Source organism: Rana temporaria, chromosome 10 (genome assembly GCF_905171775.1).
Source record: "Rana temporaria chromosome 10, aRanTem1.1, whole genome shotgun sequence".
In the NCBI taxonomy this organism is placed as follows: Eukaryota; Metazoa; Chordata; class Amphibia; order Anura; family Ranidae; genus Rana; species Rana temporaria.
The window spans coordinates 132,847,416-132,872,080 of NC_053498.1; the positions used below are offsets into that span (position 1 = coordinate 132,847,416).

At 44.9% G+C, this 24,665-nt stretch overlaps 1 protein-coding gene across 2 annotated transcripts in view; it reads right to left on the bottom strand.

Annotated features, from left to right (window-relative positions):
- Positions 1-715: 715 nt before the first annotated feature.
- The window catches only part of ILVBL (ilvB acetolactate synthase like), a 79,700-nt gene continuing 55,750 nt past the window's right edge, over positions 716-24,665 (bottom strand). For both annotated transcript variants that reach the window (XM_040326293.1, XM_040326292.1), the window contains exons 7-16: positions 23,042-23,141; positions 20,577-20,674; positions 20,331-20,467; positions 18,140-18,274; positions 16,307-16,421; positions 14,060-14,229; positions 11,033-11,103; positions 8,449-8,520; positions 3,390-3,495; positions 716-1,207 (exon numbers count right to left, since the gene is read on the bottom strand). In XM_040326293.1, coding sequence (XP_040182227.1) covers positions 1,029-1,207; positions 3,390-3,495; positions 8,449-8,520; positions 11,033-11,103; positions 14,060-14,229; positions 16,307-16,421; positions 18,140-18,274; positions 20,331-20,467; positions 20,577-20,674; positions 23,042-23,141 — 1,183 coding nt within the window. In that variant the 3' untranslated portion in view covers positions 716-1,028. The remainder of the gene's footprint in view (positions 1,208-3,389; positions 3,496-8,448; positions 8,521-11,032; positions 11,104-14,059; positions 14,230-16,306; positions 16,422-18,139; positions 18,275-20,330; positions 20,468-20,576; positions 20,675-23,041; positions 23,142-24,665) is intronic.

A 24,665-nucleotide genomic window follows, 5' to 3' on the forward strand; every position in this document is an offset into this window, starting at 1 on the left:
CACCGCCCAGCTCTCTGCCTGCTCTCCGATAAAAAGTATCGGACTGGGCATCGGGAGCATTTGTGCGAGTACAAGTACTCGCACAAATGCTAGGTATCGTTCCTAGTATCGGTATCGGGACAACCCTAATTAGTAGCCAAACATCTTCAGTGGATTACAGAATGAGTCCAGATGAGTGTTACTATAACTAGCTATGTTCTGGCATCTAATGACTTACAGATTTATGTTGCCAATTCTTTTTAGGATAAAGACTTGTCAATATTCTTGTTTCTTCCGTTTTTTCCTGTGTGGTCAGTGCCACACCTCCTGACACACGGCCAAATTGTGTTTAACAACTTCCTCAGAGCTTGAGACATAATACTGTCCAAGTTCTCTTCCATTGGTATAAAGGAATTGGTAAAATGTTTAAATGAAGATAAATTAGAGGTTGCACAAAACAGACTGATTTTTTAGCATAGGCCTAAAGTGCTTTTGGGACAGTAAAGTCTTCTTTTAAGACACAAATTACTGTTTTATCAGCAGTGGTAGTCCTTTAGATCAAGAGAGATAGGACTGCCGTACGCAGCTCGAATATGCCCATGTCGGCAAAACCGGGCTCAACAAAAGTCAACCGTTACCTTTCTTCAAAGCAGCTGCATGGAAAATTGTCTGCTGCAAACAAAAAGTTTTCACAACTGAAAACTTCAAGCATAAGGTCTATCCTTCTTTCCTCCCCTTATTTTGCAGCTTGTAGTTTAATTAAATGTTTACCATGTCACATTACAATTATACAGTACATACTAGCAGAGGCTCTCTGATTTTCCAGAACAGCAATGAGCGACATAAAAGTAACCATTAAAAGTTGAAAAATCAATTTATAAAAAATCTAGTGTCTTTCTAATCATTCCTAAGACTCTTCTAAATCTGAGACTGCCGACCTTAAAAAAAGATGAAATGAGAACACTCAGAAATTAGGGAATTTGAGCTATTAAAAATATATTTTTTCATTTCACAATCCTCAACATAAACAAAAAAAAAAAAAAAAGCCTCTACACGGAGATGGACCCATCTCGAAAATTGGTTTTGCCTATTAGTACATTGAGGAGTGTGGCTTTCCCTTTCCTAGTGGCCTCTTGTGCTTCCTTGATGATGTCCTCTATTCGGTCTTCATCTTGCCGCGTGACCAAGAAACCCTTTCCACCAAACCCTTCTGCCACCACATGGTAATCTGAAGAAAACACACACAATAATGGGCATTTTTTTTATATTGTTTTACAACAAAGAGGCAACAACGCAAACAACAGCAGTGCCAATACTATAGGGCTTGAGACGGATAACCTTGCATACAAACAATATAAAGAAGTGGAGTGGACTCCTTAATGAAAATAATTTAAATAAAACCAGCTACATGGGTGGCCATGGCTATAGTCATGTGACTAGATGTAATTCTAGCCAAGCAAAAAGGACTGAAGGTGGCTCCAAAATGCAAAACAAATATAAAAAGGTTGCCAATAAATTATAAGAAATATCATTCTAGGGTACTGATCAGGAAGTACCCAACAGCCTTTGGGGAATTGCATTTTCACATATTAGAAGGGCTGGGCTGCCATTCAGATATGCAGAAGTCATTCACAGGAGTCAAGGTGGCCCAATGGCCAACTGAAGGAAAGCACACAACAGGCTGAAGGGCAGGATTTATATATCGTCAATAGTTTACAAAATAGAAACATAATCATAAAATACAGTACAGAATTATAAATCCTTTGAAAAAACACACACACACACACACACACACACACACACACACACACACACATATATGAAAAAAATGTTTGACGTTTTATTAAATTTTTTTATTAGAAGATAAGGTTTTACAAGATGTTTTTTTTTTATCATACTTACCGTATATACTCGAGTATAAGCCGACCCAAGTATAAGCCGAGGACCTAATTTTACCACAAAAAAAAACTGGGAAAACGTATTGACACGAGTATAAGCCTAGGGTGAGAATGCAGCAGCTACTATATGCGGAAAAGAGGGTCAACAATGCCCATTTGCACGCCTCACTATGCCATACCCCACTGTGCCCATTGCAACCTCACTGTGACATACCTCACTGCGCCCATTGCAGTCTCACTGTGCCATACAGTACTCACTGTGCCCATTGCAGTCTCAGGTACTCACTGTGCCCGAGTACCTGAATTCTTGACAGGCGTCCATTTTTTAAAAATCGTGGCTTCCTCCTGGTGTTCTGTTCCGTGATAGGCATTTGTGTTCCGCCTATCACGAAGGTCCTCTCATCCTCTGACTCAGTTTCCCAGCAGACACTGTGTTCAGTGTTCCGCCAATCACGGTCAATCTTTCATCCTCGGACAAGAGGACGTCCGTGATTGGCGGAACACTGAACACAGTGTCTGCTGGGAATATGTCCGAGGATGAGAGGACCTCCGTGATAGATGGAACACAAATGCCCATCACGGAAAGGAACGCCAGGAGGAAGTCGTTACTACAGGTACTGCAGGTACACTGACTGGAGTACAAGACGAGGGGGGTATTTTCAGCCCTAAAAAAAAGGGCTGAAAAACTCGGCTTATACTCAAGTATATACGGTACCTAGGTGGGTGCAGCATCAGTCCAATGCCCCGCTGGCTCCAACACCACAGATCGCTCAGTTCTCAGCGCTCCCTGAGCAGAGAGCTGGTGACTGTCAGTCACTGGCTCTCTGCTTTGCCCCCCCTCTTCGTTCACTAGATCGCTGAGCTGTAGGGGGGGGGGGCCGAAGTGGCTCTCAGTGGCTCGGTGAGAAGCTGAGCGGGGGGGGCCGGTCCAGGCATGTGGGCAGATTCTGACCATATGGTCACGATCTGTCCTGAGCCTGGACCTGCTCTGTGACATCAGCCGACAACGGGATTCAGCTCGCTGAAAAGAGGTCACAGGAGTGCAGAACTATCTGCACTCATGTGATCCACAGTATGAGTACAACCAAACAAGCTTTGGCTGTACTTACCTTTTGAGGTGTTAAATAGTACATGTTTCACCAGTTTAAAGAACTGCATACAAAAAAATAGGGGCATCATAATTACAGTAATAAAAGGAACAGCTTTGGAATTCATCTACTTGCCATCAATTGTGTATTTTGCAGTTTGCCTGGAGATTTACTTAAAGGGTTAGTAAACTCTTATTTTAAGCTTATACCTACAGGTAATGTGTGCATATCTTTAAAACGTGCGCCATTTAGAAGATATGCACATTGGCTGTAGCTGATGACGTCACTAGCGCATGCACAGTGACTGTATTCAAGGCACACAGTGAACAAAGATTCATCCATAGCAACATACTTACAATATATCCCGGTATATATCTACAGGCGGAAAAGTTTATTACTAAAGCAGACACGGGAGAAGACTCACCATTGTACGCCAGACCGCAGGCAACGTTGCTTCCCAGTAGAGGAACTTGTTCTCTAGAAATCTGACTCCAACAAGCATCATTTCCAACAAGGGCAAGGACAGGGGTCTGAAAGAGGTCAATAAAAGATTATATATACTTTCCTCAGCTACTTTTCTCTGCTGCTCTGCCACTACTTCACGACTGAAGACAAATAGGTAGATTCAGAAAGAGTTAGGCCGGCTTATCAGTAGATAAGCCGGCCTAACTCTGAATCTACGCCGGCGTTTAAGCGTATGCTCAAAACAGAGATACGCTTAAACAAAGCTAAGATAGGACGGCTTGCGCCTTTCTATCTTAGCTTGCAATTTTTCAGCTGGCCTCTAGATGGCGCTTCCATAGCGGCCGGCGTAGATTACGTAAATGAGCGTGTACGCCGATTCCCGAACGTACGCGAGACCGCCGCAGTCGAAGTACGTCGTTTCCGTAAGGCCTTAGGCGGCCTAAAGTTATTCCACCTATGAGGTGGAATAACAATGTTAAAGTATGGCCGCCGTTCCCGCCGCGATGTTCGAATTTTTAACGTCATCGCGCAAGTCGTCCGCGAATTGGGAGTTACGTCGTTTACGTACACGTCAAAATCAATAGGCCCGTACGGCGTACTTAGCCGCAAAGCTCACTGGGAAATGTAGGCGCCCGGCGCATGCGCAGTAGGGGAAACGTCAAAAAACGTGAGGTCAAGCTTCATTTCCATACAACACGCCCCCCTCCAACCAATTTGAATTAGGCGCCCTTACGCCCGCTCATTTGAGGCTACGCCGCCGTAGATTAGCAGGTAAGTAGATTGAAAATCACTACTAGCCTAGTTAATTTACGGCGGTGTAGCCTAAACAGGCTAGCTAGGCCGCCCTAAAGTTAATCCAATGTCTTTGAATCTACCGAAAAGAATATGCAAACTCAATCACGGAAAACCTCAAATAAGCTTTAAGACGTTAAAGTCACTTTTGACCTCATGAAATCCGCTGCTATTCATTAAAAATTATGCCTGGTGACCCTGTCATGAAAGTCCTTGTTCCTGTTGTAGGGCGTCAACGCACTCCCTCTCTTCAACTTCAATCGTATGAACTTCAGAGGATAGTAGATTGAATAGCGCTGGGAATGTAGGTGTATTCTCCTGGGTACCTACAATTGGTAATGTACCAACACTCTACTACTGTTGTCCTGATGGGACATCTTAATCACTAGCCGACCAGCCGCCGGCGGCAGGTCGGCTCGGCTGCGCGAAATCACGTAGCTATACTTCACGTTGCATTGCAGCCATTAGGGGCGCGCCCCCTGCTCGCCCCTGGTGCCGACGCGCGTGCCCGGTGTGCGCAATCACCGCCGGGCACCCGCGATCGCTCATTACAGAGCGAGAACTGGGAGCTGTGTGTGAGCACCGGTCCTGTCAGGGGGAGAAATGACCGTTCGTCTGTTCATACAATGTATGAACAGCGATCTGTTATTTCCCCTAGTCAGTCCCACCCCCCCCCCCCTTCAGTTAAAACACACCTAGGGAACATAATTAACCCCTTCCTCGCCCCCCTAGTGTTAACCCCTTCCCTGCCAGTGGGATTTTTACTGTAATCAATGCATTTTTATAGCACTGATCGCTATAAAAATGCCAATGGTCCCAAGAATGTGTCAAAAGTGTCCCAAGTGTCCGCCATAAGGTCGCAGTACCGATAAAAATCGCAGATCGCCGCCATTACTAGGAAAAAAAAATATTAATAAAAATGCCATAAAACTATCCCCTATTTTGTAGACGCTATCATTTTTGCGCAAACCAATCAATAAACGCTTATTGCGTTGTTTTTTTAACGAAAAATAGGTAGAAGAATACGTATCGGCCTAAACTGAGGAAAACATTTTTTTTTTATATATATTTTTGGGGGATATTTATTACAGCAAAAGGTAAGAAATATTCATTTTTTTTTCAAAATTGTCGCTCTATTTTTGTTTATAGCGCAAAATATAAAAACCGCAGAGGTGATCAAATACCACCAAAAGAAAGCTCTAGTTGTGGGAAAAAAAGGACGCCAATTTTGTTTGGGAGCCACGTCGCACGACCGCGCAATTGTCAATTAAAGCGACGCAGTGCCGAATCGCAAAAACTGGCCCGGTCGTTGACCAGCAAAATGGTCCGGGGCTGAAGTGGTTAATGATGTGTAGGCGGTTTCCATACACCGACGGACCTCCGGCGGAAAACCTCAAGCAACCGGTATAAAGGTTGGATGAAAAATGTGGAGCTCCACACCAAAAATTTAAAATCCAAATGGAAGGTTTTATTCCCAAACATATAGTGAGCTCATGTAGCTTCTGATGGAGACTACAAGTGATGGTTTCAACACGTGTTAAAGCGGGAGTTCACCCAATTTTTTTTTTTTTTTTTAACAGTAGATTGGGCCTAATTACGGGAAGCAGAATCGGGTCTTTTGTTTAAAATCAATGGCGTACTTACCGTTTTAGAGATAGATGTTCTCCGCCGCTTCCGGGTATGGTCTTCGGGACTGGGCGTTCCTATTTGATTGACAGCCTTCCGACGGTCGTATACAGCGCGTCACGAGTTGCCGAACGTCGGTGCAGCTCTATACGGTGCCTGCGCACCAACGTTCGGCTACTTTCGGAAACTGGTGACGCGATGGATGCGACGGTCGGAAGGCTGTCAATCAAATAGGAACGCCCAGTCCCGAAGCCCATACCCAGAAGCAGCGGACAACATCTATCTCTAAAACGGTAAGTACGGCATTGATTTTAATCAAAACACCCGATTCTGCTTCACGTAATTAGGCCCAATCTAATGTTAAAAATTGTTTTTTTTTGGGTGAACCTCCACTTTAAAGCCAAACTCCAGGTGAATAAAATTTGATAAAAAAAGGACAATGGGATTTTTAAGGTGCCATAGAAAATTTACAAACAGATATATAAAAAATATATCAAATGTATTAATACAGAGATAAAATCATCAGGATATCATCATACAATAACCATATGATAGATGTAACTTCTTGCTCTACATGTCTCGCCATACAACGGCATCCTCAGGAGTCTGATGTCCTGATGATTTTATCTCTGTATTAATAAATTTGGTAAATTTGTTTATATATCAGTTTGTAATTTTTCTGTGGCACCCTAAAAATCCCATGATCCTTTCTTTACCAAATCTATCTCTACTCAGGGATCTGGTGCCTTTGATTATCCAACATTCAGAAATTAACAATATCCAGGTATTAAAAAATGATCCCTTGTAGTGGGGCTGTGTACTCACTGAAAGGTTAAGGCTGGGTTCACACCATTGCGAATTGGATGCGGCCAATTCGCAATAGCAGGAGATTGTGACCGGCTCTTTATGGAACCGATTCACACATCTCCGCAGCGGGTCCGGTGCGTTTTGCAAGAAAAAAACTGCGTCTTTTGGTCCGTTTCAGGTCTTAACTCAGCCCATAATTTAGGCTGAAATCGGACCTGAAATGGTGAACCCGCACGCAATGGACACCTGCTGCGAGCCGCATGCAGCTCATATGTGAATGGAGCGTTGCTCCAGACTCCCAAAAATGGCAGACCACATTGCATATTAATAAAGTGCATTGCTTTATAATTGTGCAAAGCATTTACTTTTTTTACATAGTAGCCATACCATTCATTTTTAAATATCCTCCTAATGTCTTACATCTATATTTAGATTGTAATCTCTAAAGCCCCATACACACTATCAGTTTTCCTTCAGGTTTTTGTCTTCAGGTTCACCAAAACCATCTAATATGAGGTCAAATCTTAAGAGTTTCGATTCGTATGCAATCAGGCAGGCCCTTGCACTACATGGTTTTGGTAAACCTGAAGACAAAAACCTGCAGGAAAACTGATAGTGTGTATGGGGCTTAAGACAGTAACTAAAGAGCAGGTATGTCCAAAGTCCGGCACGCGGGCCAGTTGCGGTTTTATACGGCCCCCACTTGCAATTTGCTATTAACGCTTTAGTGGCCCCCCGCACAGGGTAAGGATGAGCTTGGTTTAAAAAAAAAAATATATATATATATTTTCTCTAATCCCTGAGCGCTTCTCACTGATAAGCTGGGCGTGTTGCTGGGGCGTGTTCCATAGCCCGTCGGGAAGCTGACAGCATGCAGCGCCAATAACACTATGTCATTTCCCAGTCCACAGCTGCAGAGTTCTCAGTGCCTGTGAATGATGGCGGCGGCGATTGGCAGCGGTGCGCGCTGTCAGCGTCCTAGCAGGCTCATCCGAGGTCATCCTTGCAGTGAGAGGCACTCAAGGATTTCTCAGGGGATAAGATAAGTTTACTACTGTAACAGATATAAAGCGAATATATATAAATTATACACACACATTAACGTTGGGTTCTACAATAGACATGGCACTCATATAAAACGAGATGGCATTTATCTAATACAGGAGGTCTCTAAAGTTTTTTTTCAAAGGGCCAGTTTACTGTACTTTGGATTGGGGGGGGGGGGGGGGGACTGTGGCCAGTGAGAGTAGATAATTCAGTGGGGGGCATAGTGTCCCATCATTGGTGTCAGTGGGTGGCATAGAGTCCCATCATTGGTGTCAGTGGGTGGCATAGCACCCCATCATTGGTGTCAGTGGGTGGCATAGCGTCCCATCATTGGTGTCAGTGGGTGGCATAGCGTCCCATCATTGGTGTCAGTGGGTGGGCATAGCGCCCCATCATTGGTGTCAGTGGGTGGCATAGCGCCCCAAGGGCCAGATAAAAGCAAAGAAAGGGCCACAACTGACTGCCGGGCTGCAGTTTAGAGACCACTGCCCTAGACCAGTAACTTAGAAAGAATTGAAGCCAGAGACAGCCAGGTAGAGAGCATTTTCAAAAGGTGGTCAACAATGGCATGTTTATCACTCATTTATGGCAAAAAGGAAGAGCAGGGACTGGAGTATTACTGACAGCACATAGCAGGGGAACAATTTGACGCAATACAATGCTCATACATTGGCCGCCATACAGCATTTGTGTGTAAACACTAAAAGATTTTATTTGCTAAAAACAGTTGATAAATTCAAGGTTACCTTATGACGTGTGTATGTATCAAACTCTACAATACTGTAACCTAAAGAGCCATCCCCAAATATAATCCACACCTAAAATAAAACAAAGAAACATTATCCTGCATTCAATTAACCGGATTAAACACAAGCAAAAAGTCACAGGGGGCGTAAAGCCTAAATCCATCCTTCCAACAAAAAGAAAGTATTAAAATAAAAATGCAGCTCTGCCAATACTCACCATTTCTTTGGTGCTGTCCCTTCAGAAAGTCCTCTCCGAGGTCCAGTGCTGCTTGTCTACCAGGCTGAATGACACCCAGGGGTTCATTTATTTGAGAGTGAAAAATCTGGTGTAGCTGTGCACTGTAGCCAATCAGCTTCTAACTTCAGCTTGTTCAATTAGGCAAAAAAACAACAACCTGGAAGCCGATTGGATTCTTTGCAAAGCTGCACCAGATTTTGCACTCTCCAGTTTTAGTGACTCCACCCCCCCAGTGTCATTAGATCCTCTTCCTGTGAGCCCAGGCCGTCATGGACATGCCCACAGAGGTGGTATCATCAAGCTGGCCTGAGATCACTGTACTTGTGAGAAGTGCGGCGCTCAAGCCTCGTGCACGCGTACGGGTTTCCCGACCTAAGCACTCATGGCAGTTTTCCTGTCGGGAAACTCGGTCGTGTGTAGGGGGAAAAGTTACTGAACAGGTGTCTCTAAAGGCCCCTTTCACACTGAGGAGTTTTTTCAGGCGGGTTAGCACTAAAAATTGCGCCTTAATACCGCCTTAAAAAACTCCGCTCCAAAAGTCCTGTTAGCCGCATCTTTGGAGCGGTGAGAGAAGCGGTGTGTTTACCGCTCCTAATACCGCGGTAATACTGCTCTGCAAAAGTCTTGCAAGCAGCTTTTTGCAGCGGTTTAGGAGCATTGAATACATCGCTTCTAAAGCGCCCCTTCCCATTTAGGCGCTTTTTTTTTTTACGCCAAAGCGCCTGAAAAACGCCCAGTGTGAAAGGGATCTAAGTGTATTTGTTCCATCACAACTAATAAAAAAAAAGAAAAAAGGAGGACTGGAGGACCTAAATTACGAGGATCGGCTGCAAACATTACATGTATTCTTGCTGGAGATGCGACACTTGAGGGGGGGGCATGATTGCGATCTTAAAATACAGTGGAACCTCGGATTGCAAGTAACGTGGTTAACGAGCGTTTCGCAATACCAGCACTGCATTTAAAAAAATCGTGACTCGTGTGCGAGTGTTGTCTCGCAATACGAGCACAAGTCAGGCCAAATCTGTATACTGGGTCTTGTTCACTTGCTGGCCATGTCCAGAGAAATGAGAACTCTGCTGGGACTGTTACTGTTCTACGCTCGGAAGTCTATTCTCCGTACATGGAAACCCCTTCAGGCTCCTACATCTGATTTCTGGAAGTCCATAGTTAAAGGATCACTAAAGAGAAATAAAAAATAAATAACAAACATGTTATACTTACCTCTACTGTGCAGCTTGTTTTGCACAGAGTGGCCCCAAACCTGGTCTTCTAGGGTGCTTCAGCGGCTCTCTCGGCTCCAACCCCCCCCCCCGCAACTTTCCACCTTAATGCAAGCTCTCTCGCATGGTGGAAAGTTCTTGAGGACGCTCACTTTATCACTAGGCTCGGCGCGCCGCTTCATTGGATATGATTGACAGCAGCGTGAGCCAATGGCTGTGCTGCTTTCAATCAACCAAGAAAGGAGCCGAGAAGCCGACCGAGAAGCCTGGCGCTGGTAAGTAAATGGGGGTTTGTGGGGGGGCGCTAATGATGAGATGTTTTTTCACCTTAATGCATTAAAGGGGCTGTAAAGGTAAAAAAAACATTTCCTAAATAGCTTCCTTTACCTTAGTGCAGTCCTCCTTCACTTACCTCATCCTTCCATTTTGCTTTTAAATGTCCTTATTTCTTCTGAGAAATCCTCACTTCCTGTTCTTCTGTCTGTAACTCCACACAGTAATGCGAGGCTTTCTCCCTGGTGTGGAGTGTCGTGTTCGCCCCCTCCCTTGGACTACAGGAGAGTAGTCCTAACTCTCCTGTAGTCCAAGGGAGGGGATGAGCACGACACTCCACACCAGGGAGAAATAAAATAAAATGGTACCGTTGTATAAAAATATACATACAAGTCTAGAGGAGGCCCTAATAAATGTTCCAAGGTCTGGGATGTTTGGACCGAATCCAAGTTGCTTCTGTCCCCATAGACTCCTGGTATTATTTCCTTGGTAGTGGTTATGGCGAATTTCGGTAGGATCACTCAAAATGCATTAAAACCAGTAAATCAGCATAGCAGCCAGGTGAATAGAATTTTTATAACATACAATGGTAGTGGTATTCAGCCATCTCCTCTATGTAGGTGGCTCTTCTTCAAAAGATGTAAATTACAAATGCTTCTCTGCTGATAAAACACCCAATATGTTGTTTCATACCCAAGATCATGTGTTTTCAAATGTGGAGAAGTCGATCCAAAAATTTAAAATCACTGATCTGCACTTGTTCTAGCATAATCTCTAACGAAGGCCCCGACAAGTAAAAAAATTAATAAAAATTAGGTTCATAAACATTAAAGGTTTAACATGTCAATACCTCAGATTCTGGACGACAAAGTTTAGCTCCCAAAGCAAATCCTCCTCCAACACCAAGAGTACCGAAAGCACCTACAATCAACATCAACACGTTTAATGTAAATCTTATTGGTTCTTGCATGTACTGCTGATCTTGGTAAAGAAACAGACTGTTCATCTATCAATGTGAATTATAGTAAAGTTTTAATCATAATTATTTTTTTATTTATTTCAGGTACTTATACAATGCTGACAATTTACACATATATTGTACATTCATCTCATTCCATTAAAGTGGATGTAAACCACATATATCGGCAGTATTTTGATATCTCTATTCCATGATCCAAGTCCTGTAGCTCTCTCCTGAACTGTTCCTCTGTTATCGGCCTGATAACGCCTGACAAATTCTCTGAGGCCCTGTACACACGACCGAGTTTCTCGGCAGAATTCAGCCAGAAACTCGGTCGGAGCTGGATTCTGCCGAGAAACTCGGTCGTGTGTACACTTTTCAGCGAGGAAGCCGTCGAGGAACTCGTCGGGCCGAAAAGAGAACATGTTCTCTATTTCCTCGTTGTTCAATGAGGAAAGTCGGCCCGCCGAGATCTCGGCGGCTTCCACACTGAACTCGACAAGGAACTTGATGTGTTTGGCACGTCGAGTTCCTCGGACGTGTGTACGGGGCCTGACACTTTAGCAGCCTGAATCTTCTGTCAGGAAAGGTTGCTATAAATTGATTAACAGGGAGCTGGCCCTATTACAAAACACCTCTGAGAGTCTCTGCCTATGATGAGAGGGGGTGTGTGCGTTTCCTCCAATCAGCAATGTTAACCATCTCGGCTGTATGCCAAACATCACACTCTGTGTTAAAGCGAAGCTCCACCCTAAAGTGGAACTCCCGCTGATCGGAACCCCCTCCCCCCTCCGGTGTCACATTTGACACCTTTCAGGGGGGAGGGGGGTGCAGATACCTGTCTAAAGACAGGTATTTGCACCCACTTCCGGCCACACAGTTTTGGGTTTACTGCGGGCAGAACGTCACCTCCCGTCCTCCCCCCGTTGTGCTCTGGGAACACTCGGCTCCCAGAGCACAGCGGGAGCCAATCAGCGGCGCAGCGCAACTCGCGCCGTAGGGAACCGGGTAGTGAAGCCGGAGCGCTTCACTTCCTGGTTCCCTCACTGAGGATGGCGGGGGGAACAGCAGAGTGACGAGCGATCGCTCATCCTCTGCTGCGGACGGCGCTGGACTCCAGGACAGGTAAGTGTCCTAATATTAAAAGTCAGCAGCTGCAGTATTTGTAGCTGCTGGCTTTTAATATTTTTTTTTTAGTGGCACATCCGCTTTAAACAGGAAGAGAATATTTCCTAACAGGATCTCAACTTTCTAAACAGTATATAAATGTGAAGACAGCAGATATACATGTAAAACATATGTTTGGTTCATCTCTGTATCATCTGAGGCTGTTCACTTCACTGGGTGTATGGAGGGTGTACATACACTTTAAGGAGCTTACAATGTAATATCCCTAACTCGCATTCACACATACATATACTAGGGCCAATTTAGACAGGAGCCAGTTATCCTACCAGCATGTCTTTAGAGTGTGGGAGGAAACCCACCCAGGCACAGGGAAAACATGCAGACTCCAGGTAGGTAGTGCCGTGCTTGGGATTCAAACCAACGACCCTAGTGTCATAATTTAATTTAAAATTATGCATCATGAATGTACAAAGAAAAAGAGCCGCTGCTCCAGGTGTATGATGATAACCTGAGGTGGAATGTCTGGTAGAGTGGCAGCCCCGGCCCGCTTTCGTGGGAAACTTGTAAGAAAAGAAATGGCTGCACATCCAGGAATTCCCATTGCCTTTTATTATTCAAAGTGATAACACCAAAGACACCAACACGAGGTCTCGTAGATGCGTTTCACACATACATCTTGTGCTTAATCATTACCTGATGGTAATGATTAAAGCGGGGGTTTACCCCCAAAAAATGTTTTAACATTACATTCAGCCGAGTTGTCAGAATGACAATCGGCTGTTTTTTTTTTTATTTTATCCCCGTACATACCGCATTTTCACCGCCGCTTCCGGGTATGTCTTCTGCGGGACTGAGCGTTCCTAATTGATTGACAGGCTTCCGACCGTCGCATACAGCGCGTCACGAGTTGCCGAAAGAAGCAGAACGTCGGTGTGCAGGCGCCGTATAGAGCCGACTCGCAGTCCGGCTTCTTTCGGCAACTCGTGACGCGCTGTATGCGACGGTCGGAAGCCTGTCAATCAATTAGGAACTCCCAGTCTCGCAGAAGACATACCCGGAAGAGGCGGTGAAAATACGGTATGTATGGGGAAAAAAAACCAAAAAAAAAAACAGCCGATTGTCATTAGGACAACTCGGCTGAATGTAATGTTAAAAATTTATTTTTGGGTGAACCCGCGCTTTAAGCACACAACGTAAGTGTGAAATGCGTCTAGTTGAACCTTGCATTGGTGTCTTTGGTGTTATCACTTTGAACAATAAAAGGCAATCGGAATTCCTGGATGTGCAGCCATTTATTTTCTTACATGCATCAGGAATGGCTTCCAAAGGGTGTGATCCAAGTGAACCAAGATTATTAAAATATGGTGTATTAAGCAAGACAGCCATGAAACTCAAAAGCTTGTGGCCTAGTGTGTGCTCCACATCATTTGTGAGCACTTGAAGAAGTGCTGTGTTTTATGGCTGTAAGGGTCTTGGGACTTCAGTTGTGAAAAAATTCAAAAAGTCAATTAACTACAAACAAAATGAGACAAAAGTGCAGCTACACAGTAAAATGTAAACGCAGACTACAGTGTGTTGGAGAAGATGGAATCCACAACCTCCAATATGACAGTTGGATTACTGAGGTGTAATACTGAGCCAAACTAGTGATCTGCAATGCCAATTTGCACCTAAAGACAACATTGTATGTGAAGTATAAGGCTGGCCATCCGCAATTTTCATTTGATTCCCCCCATCAATCCCACCTGCTGCGCTGTTGTATTCTGAGGTTACCCCACCATCAGTTACCTGGATCCAGCCAGCACAAAGGTCCTCTTGGTCGAAGGATGTAGGCCGCGCTCCCTACAAAGTCTCCTCCATCTGCGACAATGATGCTGTCCTCCGCCATCACTTCATCCACTACATGGAGCACTTTCAAGGGATTCAGGTGTCTCTCGGTCTTCTCGTCAGATTTTCCCCTGGGGTGAAAAGGCAACTCTTTATTGTGGAAAAAAACTGTCTGGTTCACAAAGCTTACTAAAATGTAAATAGTTAAACAACTGACTTCATCTCTTGACATTTCCTATACACTGTGTGACCAAAACTTTGCACACCTATTCTGGATCCATGACTCACCCAGCCAGAGACAGCCAGGCAACTAGTACATTCATATAAGGGAAGTAGGTCCACTATATGCCCAACAGCCTGTGGCCACCTGACCATCACACCTACCTGACCATATACACCTCCTCCAAATTATTAAAGTGGTTTTAAAGCCTTAGGGCCCTTTTTCCATGGGCTGTCCAATCAGATCCACCTGTCAGTTTTTCAAGCAGACCTGATCGAATCCTCCATTCACTTCTATGGAGCGGTGGATGTCAGCGGCGACATGTCTGCTGACACCCGCTGATATCCAATCCGATCCTGTACGCAAAATCCAGACGGATGGTGCTCCTATTTTCCAACCGTCTGGCGGATCAGATGAAAACGGACAGGTGGTCCCATAGAAGAAAGCAGGACTGGGTTTGTCTCCGCTCTGTACAGTGAGAGGAGATGGACCCGTCATCCACCTGCTCAGTGGGAATCAGCGGAGCGATCCCCCCCACTGAGCAAGCGGAGTCCATTAAACAGAGGCGCCCATGTGAAAGGGGTCTTAAGTCTTTTTTTTTTTTACCTTAATGCATTCTCTGCATTAGGTCTGCATTAGGGTCTGACCCTTCTCAATGGGCAGATTAATAGCAGCGGAAACCAATGGCTCCCATAAATCTATCCCCTATTTTGTATACGCTATAACTTTTGCACAAATCAATATACGCTCATTCTCTGCATTAAAGTGATATTTAAAAAATTAAATCAAATTTGTTTACAAACAAACATGCTATACTTACCCGCTATGTGTAGTGGTTTTGCACAGAGCAGCCTCAATCCTCCTCTTATCGGGTGCCTCTTCGGTGCTCCTGACCCCCCCCCCCCTCCTGATGAGTGCCCCCACAGCAAGCAGCTTGCTATGGGGGCACCCGAGCCGAGCTGCAGCTCTGTGTGTCTATTCAGACACGAAGTTGCAGTTTGGCCCCGCCCCCTCTCTCCTGATTGACAGTAGCGGGTGCCAATGGCGCCGCTGCTGTGTCTTAGCCAATCAGGAGGGACAATCCCGGGTGGCTGAGGGACTCGTGGGCATTATTGGATAGAAATGGAGCTCAGGTAAATATTGGGGGGATGGAATTAAAAAAAAATCCTGGACTGCCGCACTCTGTTAAACGACGTCTTTATTGGATAAAATCAAATCAAAACATAATCCAAAGAAGTGCAGTCAAAAATGAAAAAGTGGACAACAGGACAAAAAGTGGCTAACATGTTTCACATCGTAAGATGCTTACTCATAAACCAAAAACACACCTTCTGTAGGGATCCCCCCTCACCTCCCTTATACTTACCCAAGTCTGATTTCGATCAATCGCTGTGCATGAGAACATCATCTCTGTTGGGTCTGACCCTTCTCAATGGGCAGATTAACAACAGTGGAAGCCAATGGCTCCCGCTGCCGACAATCAAATCCTATGATAAGCAAGGGGGGGGGGGGTGAGCCCGCTGTCTGTGTCTATAGATGCAGACAGGGCAGCTTGGAAGTGCCCCTATAGAAAGCAGCTTTCTGTGGGGACACTTGGCCGGGGGGGTTTGGAGGATTGTGTGCAAAACCACGGCACAGAGCTGGTAAGTAGGACATGTTTGTTATTTTATTTAAAAAAATTGAAACTTTATTATCACTTTAAATTCAGGCGTTTCTAGTGATGACCACTATTAATACTGCAGCATTTAAAGCCATTTTAGGCAATTGATCTCTTGCACTCTGGGATGGGATGCTCAGCAAGCTGATATGTAGGTATGACGGTCAGGTTGTCAAAAACCATTTGTAGTGTAAATTAGGAAATGTGACGGTCTGCGATATATCTGATGATAGAGGATATATAGAAAGACAGCAGAACACTAGAGTGGCTGGTCCACGGAGATATTCTGAGCACTGGAAACTGAATTGAAGGTGAAATACGGATGCATTACTGGTTGGCTTTCTCTTTGGATTCATCTCCTGACTTCAGGCTCTCTGGCCAGTCCTTGGGACACGTGTATCCTTTCAGTCCTTCAGCGAGATGGGCGATGAAAGAACCTGCGTCTCCTGGAAATAAAGAAGACCATAATGTAGTAAGTATATCGGAGGGTCAGGATCAGGACCGTCTTTAATGCTGATTGGACCCTGGGCAAAAAAATTGCCCCCCCCCCCCCTATACAATTTTGCTCTCCATCTGCTCCGAGACATACAATACATATCAGCTAGACTTATCAGTTAACTGTATCAGATCAGGCAGTGATTGCGATTGGTTGCCAGAGGTTACAGCATATCATTACTACTTACTGACTGGTTGCTAGAGGTTATAGCATACATTACGGCTCACTGATTAGTTGCTAGAGGTTACAGCACGTGATTTCTTCTTGTTGATTGGTTGCTAGAGATCACTGTACAGCAATACTGCTCACTGATTGGTTGCTAGAGGTTACAGCACACCATCTCTTCACTGCAGAGGGGCATGATATACATATGAATGACGCCTTTATTTACTTATGAATGCTGCCGGCCTCAGCTATTTACATATGAATGCTCCCGTTATTTACATATAAATGCTCCCATTATTTACATATAAATGCTCCCTTATTTACATATGCATGCTCCCGTTATTTACATATGCATGCTTCCATTATTTACATATGAATGCAGGGTCTGCAGGTGAGTCATCTGTACACAACAATAGGGCAGAGCTTGGCAGCATTAGTAGCAGCACTTCACACTGAAATATCAAGACACAGCACAGGACTAAAACTTCAAGGGACAAGGGAATTTATACTGGGATAGTTGGCAAGTATAAGGCAGCTGCTTTTTTGGCCCCACAACAATGAAAGGGCCAGGGCAGCTGCCCCTTTTGCTCTGCCTCAAAGACAGCCTTGGTCGGGATTACAACTGAGGAAAAAAAAATTAAACAGGTGACTAAAGGAAATCACAGTGGGCCATAGGAAGACTGATATACTACATCAGCGGTCTCCAAACTGCGGCCGGAGGGCCGAATGTGGCCCTTTGCTTGTCTTTATCTGGCCCTTGGGGCAATATTCCACTGACTGACACCAATGATGAGGCACCATTCCATCTACTACTACTGACACCATCAATGAAGTACTAATCTCCTCATTGATATCAAGAATGGGTCACTATTTCTCTCATTAAAACCAAATGATGGGGCACTGATGCCAGGCATTTTCTACTCACTGGGCACAGTCCAGCCCCCCTAAAGCCTGAAGGACAGTAAACTGGCCCTTTGCTTCGAAAGTTTGGAGACCCCTGTACTACATCAACGTGTGGATAAGATACTGATGTTTTCAGCAGTAGACTGCGCTCCTGTACATATATCAGAGGCTAAAGGTGAAGACCACCTTTCAGAACATGTCATACTCGTATTTAGAGTGTAAGATGTTCCAGCCCCCCCCACATCTAATGATTTGAAAGCTGCAATATAAATTTTTTGGGGTTAATACTTAACGACTCAATTGTGTACCGAAGGGTAATAACGGGCTGAAATCCATTCTGTATGTTAGGCTGGCCATACATTATACAATTTTCTTCTATAGATTTCCTTTAGGTTTACCAAAACCATATAATAATATGAGGTCAAATCTAAACACTTTCAATTTGTGTGCAAATCAGGCTGGTCCTTCTACTACACAGTTGAAGGTAAATCTAAAGGAAATTGAATAAGAATATTGTATGGTGTATGTCCAGCTTTAGTGACGTTTATCAGGATGCCGGGTTCCTCATAGCTCTGTGGCAATCAATGACAAAGAAATTACCCTGAATAGCAACAGCCGGCTTCCAAAACATATCCGAGTTCTTCAAAAGCTGAGACTTGTCCCTATTCACCGCGATAATTTTACTGCGTCTGTTCAGAACGCGGCCATAGGAAAGCCGAAAATCACACACAGTGCCTGGAAGAAGAACACAAACATGGAAAGAAAGTTATTTTGTGAAAAGAGGCTTTTGGAAGGAAATAAAGAACTTGCAAACAGCATTCTTCTCTACATAGATAATGATACGTATGACAGGTACTCTTGATGTGTGCCTATTGTTCTATGTCAGATCCTGGTCTAGGCAAGAGTCTCAAACTGGCGGCATTCTTCTATGATCAGACCAGACAGGAAGCCAGGGGGATGATTTACTAAAGGCAAATAGCCTGGGCAGTTTGCAGGTGCAGTTTCTCTCTGCAAGGGAATTTGCTCCAAGCTTGGTAAATAAGGGGGGGAGCTCTGCTGACTTCTATCATCCAATCATATTTTCCTTGCATGTGATTGGTAGACATGTGTAATTCGTTTTGCTGCAAATTAGTTTAACAAATTTGTTCATTCGGAAATATCCAAATCAATGAAAACCCCTTTAACCAGGGCTCGTCAAAATCTGGGCGCCCAGGCGCAATTGCGACAAGAAATTGTGACCTGGCGCCCGGGGAAGCTTAGGCCTGCAGAAGGCCGCAAAGCCGTGGCCTCAATTACAGGATCCGTGTGCCCCCACCTTCCCCGCTGCGGGATCGCGGCGGGCCCGTGCCGGCCAGTAATTAAGGCCGTGGCTTTTCAGCCTTCTGCAGGCCTAAGCTTCCTTCTGTGATGTGGCGCCATCTTGTGGTGGCCGTTGGCATTACTAATGTGTTTTTCACTGTTTTCACTGCCATCTCCTTCCCCCAAACATTATATATATTTTTTATTCTAACACCCTAGAGAATAAAATGGCGGTCGTTGCAATACTTTCTGTCACACCATATTTGCGCAGCGGTCTTACAAGCGCACTTTTTTTTGGGGAAAAAAATACACTTTAATTAAAAAATAAGACAACAGTAAAGTTAGCCCAATTTTTTTTTATATTGTGAAAGAGGATGTTACGCCGAGTAAATTGATACCCAACATGTCACGCTTCAAAATTGCGTCCGCTCGTGGAATGGCGACAAACATTTACCCTTTAAAATCTCCATAGGCGACGTTTAAACAAAATTCTACAGGTTGCATGTTTTGAGTTACAGAGGAGGTCTAGGGCTAGAATTAAAAAAAAATAAAAAAAAATAAAAACCGGCGGACCTCCACTTTAACTATTCCATTGTAGGTACAGTAGTACCTTGGATTATGAGCCTAATCCGTTCAAGAAGAATGCTTGTAATCCAGAGCACTCACACATCTGTGCTGGAGCATGTTGCATGTTACAGGTGCAATCACACCGCCCCTCTACGAACCTATGCATTAACCACTTAACCACCGCCGCATGTATATATACACGTCCACAGAATGGCACATACAGGTATATGGGCGTACATGTACGTCCCTGCCTTTCCGCGGGTTGGGGGTCCGATCGGGGCCCCCCCCCGGTACATGCAGCGGTCGGAAATCGTGTGGGAGCGATCCAGGATAAGGGCGCGGCTATTCGTTTCTAGAAAATGACAATGGTCCCAAAAATGTGTCAAAATTGTCCGAAGTGTCCGCCATAATGTCGCAGTCACGAAAAAAAAAAAACGCTGAACGCCGCCATTAGTAGTAAAAAAAAAAAAATAATAAAAATGCAATAAAACTATAGCCTATTTTGTAAACGCTATAAATTTTGCGCAAACCAATCGATAAACGCTTATTGCTATTTTTTTTACCAAAAATAGGTAGAAGAATATGTATCGGCCTAAACTGAGGAAAAAAAATGTTTTTATATATATTTTTGGGGGATATTTATTATAGCAAAAAGTAAAAAATATTGCATTTTTTTCAAAATTGTCGCTCTATTTTTGTTTATAGCGCAAAAACTAAAAACCGCAGAGGTGATCAAATACCACCAAAAGAAAGCTCTATTTGTGAGAAAAAAAGGACGTCAATTTTGTTTGGGAGCCACGTAGCACGACCGCGCAATTGTCTGTTAAAACGACGCAGTGCCGAATCGCAAAACCTGGCCTAGGCATTTAGCTGCCTAAAGGTCCAGGGCTTAAGTGGTTAAGATCATGAGGTCCATCAATCTTACCTGCCAGTATCACGACATCCGCTTCCTTAAGCGCTTCCCTGCGATTCTGTCGAATATGGATAGGGCTATTCCTTCCCAGCATGCCCCTGGCCATCCCTCCCAGGAAACACGGAACACCCAGGGATTCCAGAGCCTGTCTGAAAGAACAAAAAACAATGTCATGCTGGGAATCGGACTAGTTATGTTGGCTCCCCAAGACACTTCTTCCCCTGGACTCCCTGATAGGTCGGGCCAAGTACCCCTTACCTCAGCTTGTCCACAGGTGTGGGAGGAAGGGTCACCTGACTGCCCAGGATGAATACAGGCTTCTTCGCTCGACTCACCAACTCCACACATTGCTGGATCTGTACACAGAAAGAAAAAGCATAGAAATAGCTGGGTTTGCAATATTGGGTGGAGTCATCCCATACAGGGAGCCTGTGCCAGATTATAAAGGGGCTTGGACAGCAGTGGGCGGGAGGAGGGGCACAATATCTGGAGAGAAATGTCAATGATCCAAAAAATGTGTCAAAAGTGTCCGTCACAATCCCGATAAAAATTGCAGATCACCGCCATCACTAGTAAAAATAATAAATAAAAAAATGCCATAAATCTATCCCCTATTTTGTAGACACTATGGGCCAGATTCAGGTACAAATGCGGCGGCGTAACGTATCGTCTTTACGTTACACCGCCGCAAGTTTTCAGCGCAAGTGCCTGATTCACCAAGCACTTGCGTGTAAACTTTCGGCGGCGTAGCGTAAAGCCGTCCGGCGCAAGCCCGCCTAATTCAAATGGGGCGTGTACCATTTAAATTAGGCGCGTTCCTGCGCCGAACGTTCTGCGCATGCTCCGTTTGGAAATTTCCCGCCGTGCTTTGTGCGAAATTACGGCGCCCCGACGTGTTTGTGAATAGCGACGTGCGTAACGTACTTACGCCAAAAAAAAAAATATTTAAATTCGACGCGGGAACGACGGCCATACTTTAACATGGCTGATGTAAAGTTAAGCCATGAAAAAGCTGGCTTAACTTTGCGATGGGAAAAAACGACTTGCGCCGACGTAACGCACGCGAGTACCTTCGTGGATCGCCGTAAAAGCTAATTGCATACCCGACGCTGGAAAACGACGCAAACTCCACCCAGCGGCGGCCGAAGTATTGCAGCCTAAGATCCGAAGGCGTACGAAGCCGTAAGCCTGTTGGATCTTAGCCAAATGCCGTCGTATCTTTGTTTGTGAATAACAAATTAAGATACGACGCGGCAAATTTGAAAATACGCCGGAGTATCAGTAGATACTCCGGCGTATTTCTTCTGTGAATCTGGCCCTATAACTTTTGCGCAAACCAATCAATATACGCTTATTGCAATTTTTATCACCAAAAATATGTAGAATACGTATCGGCCAAAACTGATGAAGAAATTTGATTTTTAAAAACATTTATGGGGATATTTATTATAACAAAAAGTAAAAAATACTGTTTTTTTTTTGTTCTAAAATTGTCACGCAGAGGTGATCAAATACCACCAAAAGAAAGCTCTATTTGTGGGGAAAAAGGGAAGTCAATTTTGTTTGGGAACAACATCACACGTGTTCAGAAAGGGGGTAATTTCTGCCGGGGCTGAAGTGGTTAAAAAAAAGTGCCATGATATAAATTAGGGTTGTCCCGATACCGATACCAGTATCGGTATCGGGACCGATACGGAGTATTTGCGGGAGTACTTGTACTCCCGCAAATACCCCCGATACCTAAATAGAATACTTGAATCGCCCACCCCCCCCCCCGCCGCTGCAACGAAAGCCGCCGCCGACCCCGTTGCATACCGCAACGCCGCCGCATGGGTTAAACAGCGTGCGGGGAATATCACAGCTTTCATTTGAATAGCTGCAGTATTTTTCCGCCGCGTATAGACACTCCCCCTTGCTCGGGATCTGTCCAATCCCGAGCAAGGGGGAGTGTCTATACGCGGCGCAGCGGGGAATACTACAGCTATTCAAATGAAAGCTGTGATGTTCCCCGCACGCTGTTTAACCCATGCGGCGGCGGCATCTAGGTATGGGGGCACATGGCTGCATATAGGGGGCACATGGCTGCATATAGGGGGGACATGGCTGCATATAGGGGGGACATGGCTGGATATAGGGTGGACATGGCTGCATATATGGGGGACATGGCTGGATTTATGGGGGACATGGCTGCATATAGGGGGGACATGGCTGGATATAGGGTGGACATGGCTGGATATAGGGGGGACATGGCTGGATATAGGGGGGACATGGCTGCATATAGGGGGGACATGGCTGGATATAGGGGGGACATGGCTGGATATAGGGGGGACATGGCTGCATATAGGGGGGACATGGCTGCATATAGGGGGGACATGGCTGCATATGTGGGGGGACATGGCTGCATATGTGGGGGGACATGGCTGCATTTGGGGACACATTTAAAAAAAAGTATCGTTATTCGGTATCGGCGAGTACTTGAAAAAAAGTATCGGTACTTGTACTCAGTCCTAAAAAAGTGGTATCGGGACAACCCTAATATAAATAATTTATGTGAATTACGGCAAGTAAGACTTCTCGATCGCTTTAAGTCAGGACGCAAAGTACTGCAGTACGGTTTCTTTTAAACAAGCATTTTTTTCAGAAGGAAAAGATCAGCAATGGCGACTTTCATATCTTCCTGGTAAAAGGTTCACAGGATGAAAATTGTAATAGTATCAGCTGACCTGATCCGGGGTGGCGAAGGGGATGGAGACAGGAAGGGGCGAGGTGTCTCGTGGCTCCCAGGCTCCCGCAAATAAATTATTCAGGTGATTCTGTAAGTACCTAAAACAAAGGACAATAAGAGAATCCTAGTCACATCTGTGGGGTTTATAGCTGAGCAAAGTACAGCAATCCCCACCAACCAATCAGACCTACTGTTACTAAAAGATGAACTGCCATTGGCTGCCTACACTCTATGTTATAATCTGTGCCTTACTCAACACTTCATATTTCTGATATGAGCCGGCTGTACCATGTACTTGTATGAGAAAGTCTCCTGTTCTCTTTGTATTACTTCCCTTGTGTGAAATCCTTCTTTTCCTGCCAGTCCCTCTGCTTTCCTATTAAAAAACTGACCACACCAAGCATGAGAGCACAGCATGGTCAGTTATCCAGCTATGCTGGGAATTATGCCCTGCTCTCCTCCACTGATCAGACTTGTCCCGACCTGCACAGCCATTTTGCTGGGAAAACCAGTGTACTGCTCTCTTTCCCCTCCCCCAGCTCTTACGCAGCTGCGAATGGATGGAATGCAATTTTGTTTATACGGTTTTATTTATATCTATACACAAACATTTTGCCTTTCATTTCCATTTTAAACTGAATGGGTTGGATTTAAAAAAGGTGAGGGTTTACTATGGAAGACGATCCATACAATTTCAAAAGTACAGTGATACCTCGGATTGCGAGTAACATGGTTTACGAGAGTTTCGCAATACCAGCTGTTTTATTTTTAAAATCTTAAAAATCGCTTTGCTCTCTTTTAGGTAGATTTAGAAAGAGTTAGGCCGGCGTATCAGTAGATAAGCCGACCTAACTCAGAATCTACGCTGACTTATGTTTAAGCGTATTCTCAAACAGAGATACGCGGAGGAGAGAGCGGAAAATGACAGTCACTGCTCTCCACTCCAAGAAGACTGAGAACGGAGTGATCAGTGGTCTGCTCAGTTCTCAATCTTCTAGAAAAACCCATAGGATGTAGGACTTCAGTAGGCTGAAAGTGAGCAGAGGGGCCGACCACAGGAATCCAGAGATGAATCAGGCCCAGGAATTTGAGGCGGCGGATTGGAGGATTGAAGGCACAGTACACACCCTTCCCCCACTCTCTGGCACTGTCCTTTAACTGCTTGCCGACCAAACACTGCAGTCATACTGCGGCAGAACGGCTCGGCTGTGCAAATTGCCATACCAGTACGGCAGCCCCTTTCATGGCTATAGCAGGCCCGCTCGCGCTGCGTCGCCGGAGCCGATGCGCGTGACCAGCAGGCTGTGATGTCCGCCAGCTCCGCAGAGAGCCAGAACGGGCACCTGTCAATGCAAACAAACAGATCCCTGTTCCGTCAGGGGAGTGGAGCGAGATCTGCTGTTCCCACTGATCAGAAACAGCGATCTCTCTCCTCCTCCAGTCAGTCCCCTCCCCCTACAGTTAGAAAGCACCTCCCTAGTTTAACACTTAACCCCTTTCCTGCCAGTGTAATTTTTTACAGTGATAAGTGGCTATTTTTAGCTCTGAGCACTGTAATAAATGTAAAAAAAGTGTAAAAAAAAAAAGAAAGAAAGTGTCCGATCTGTTCGCCGCAATGTCCC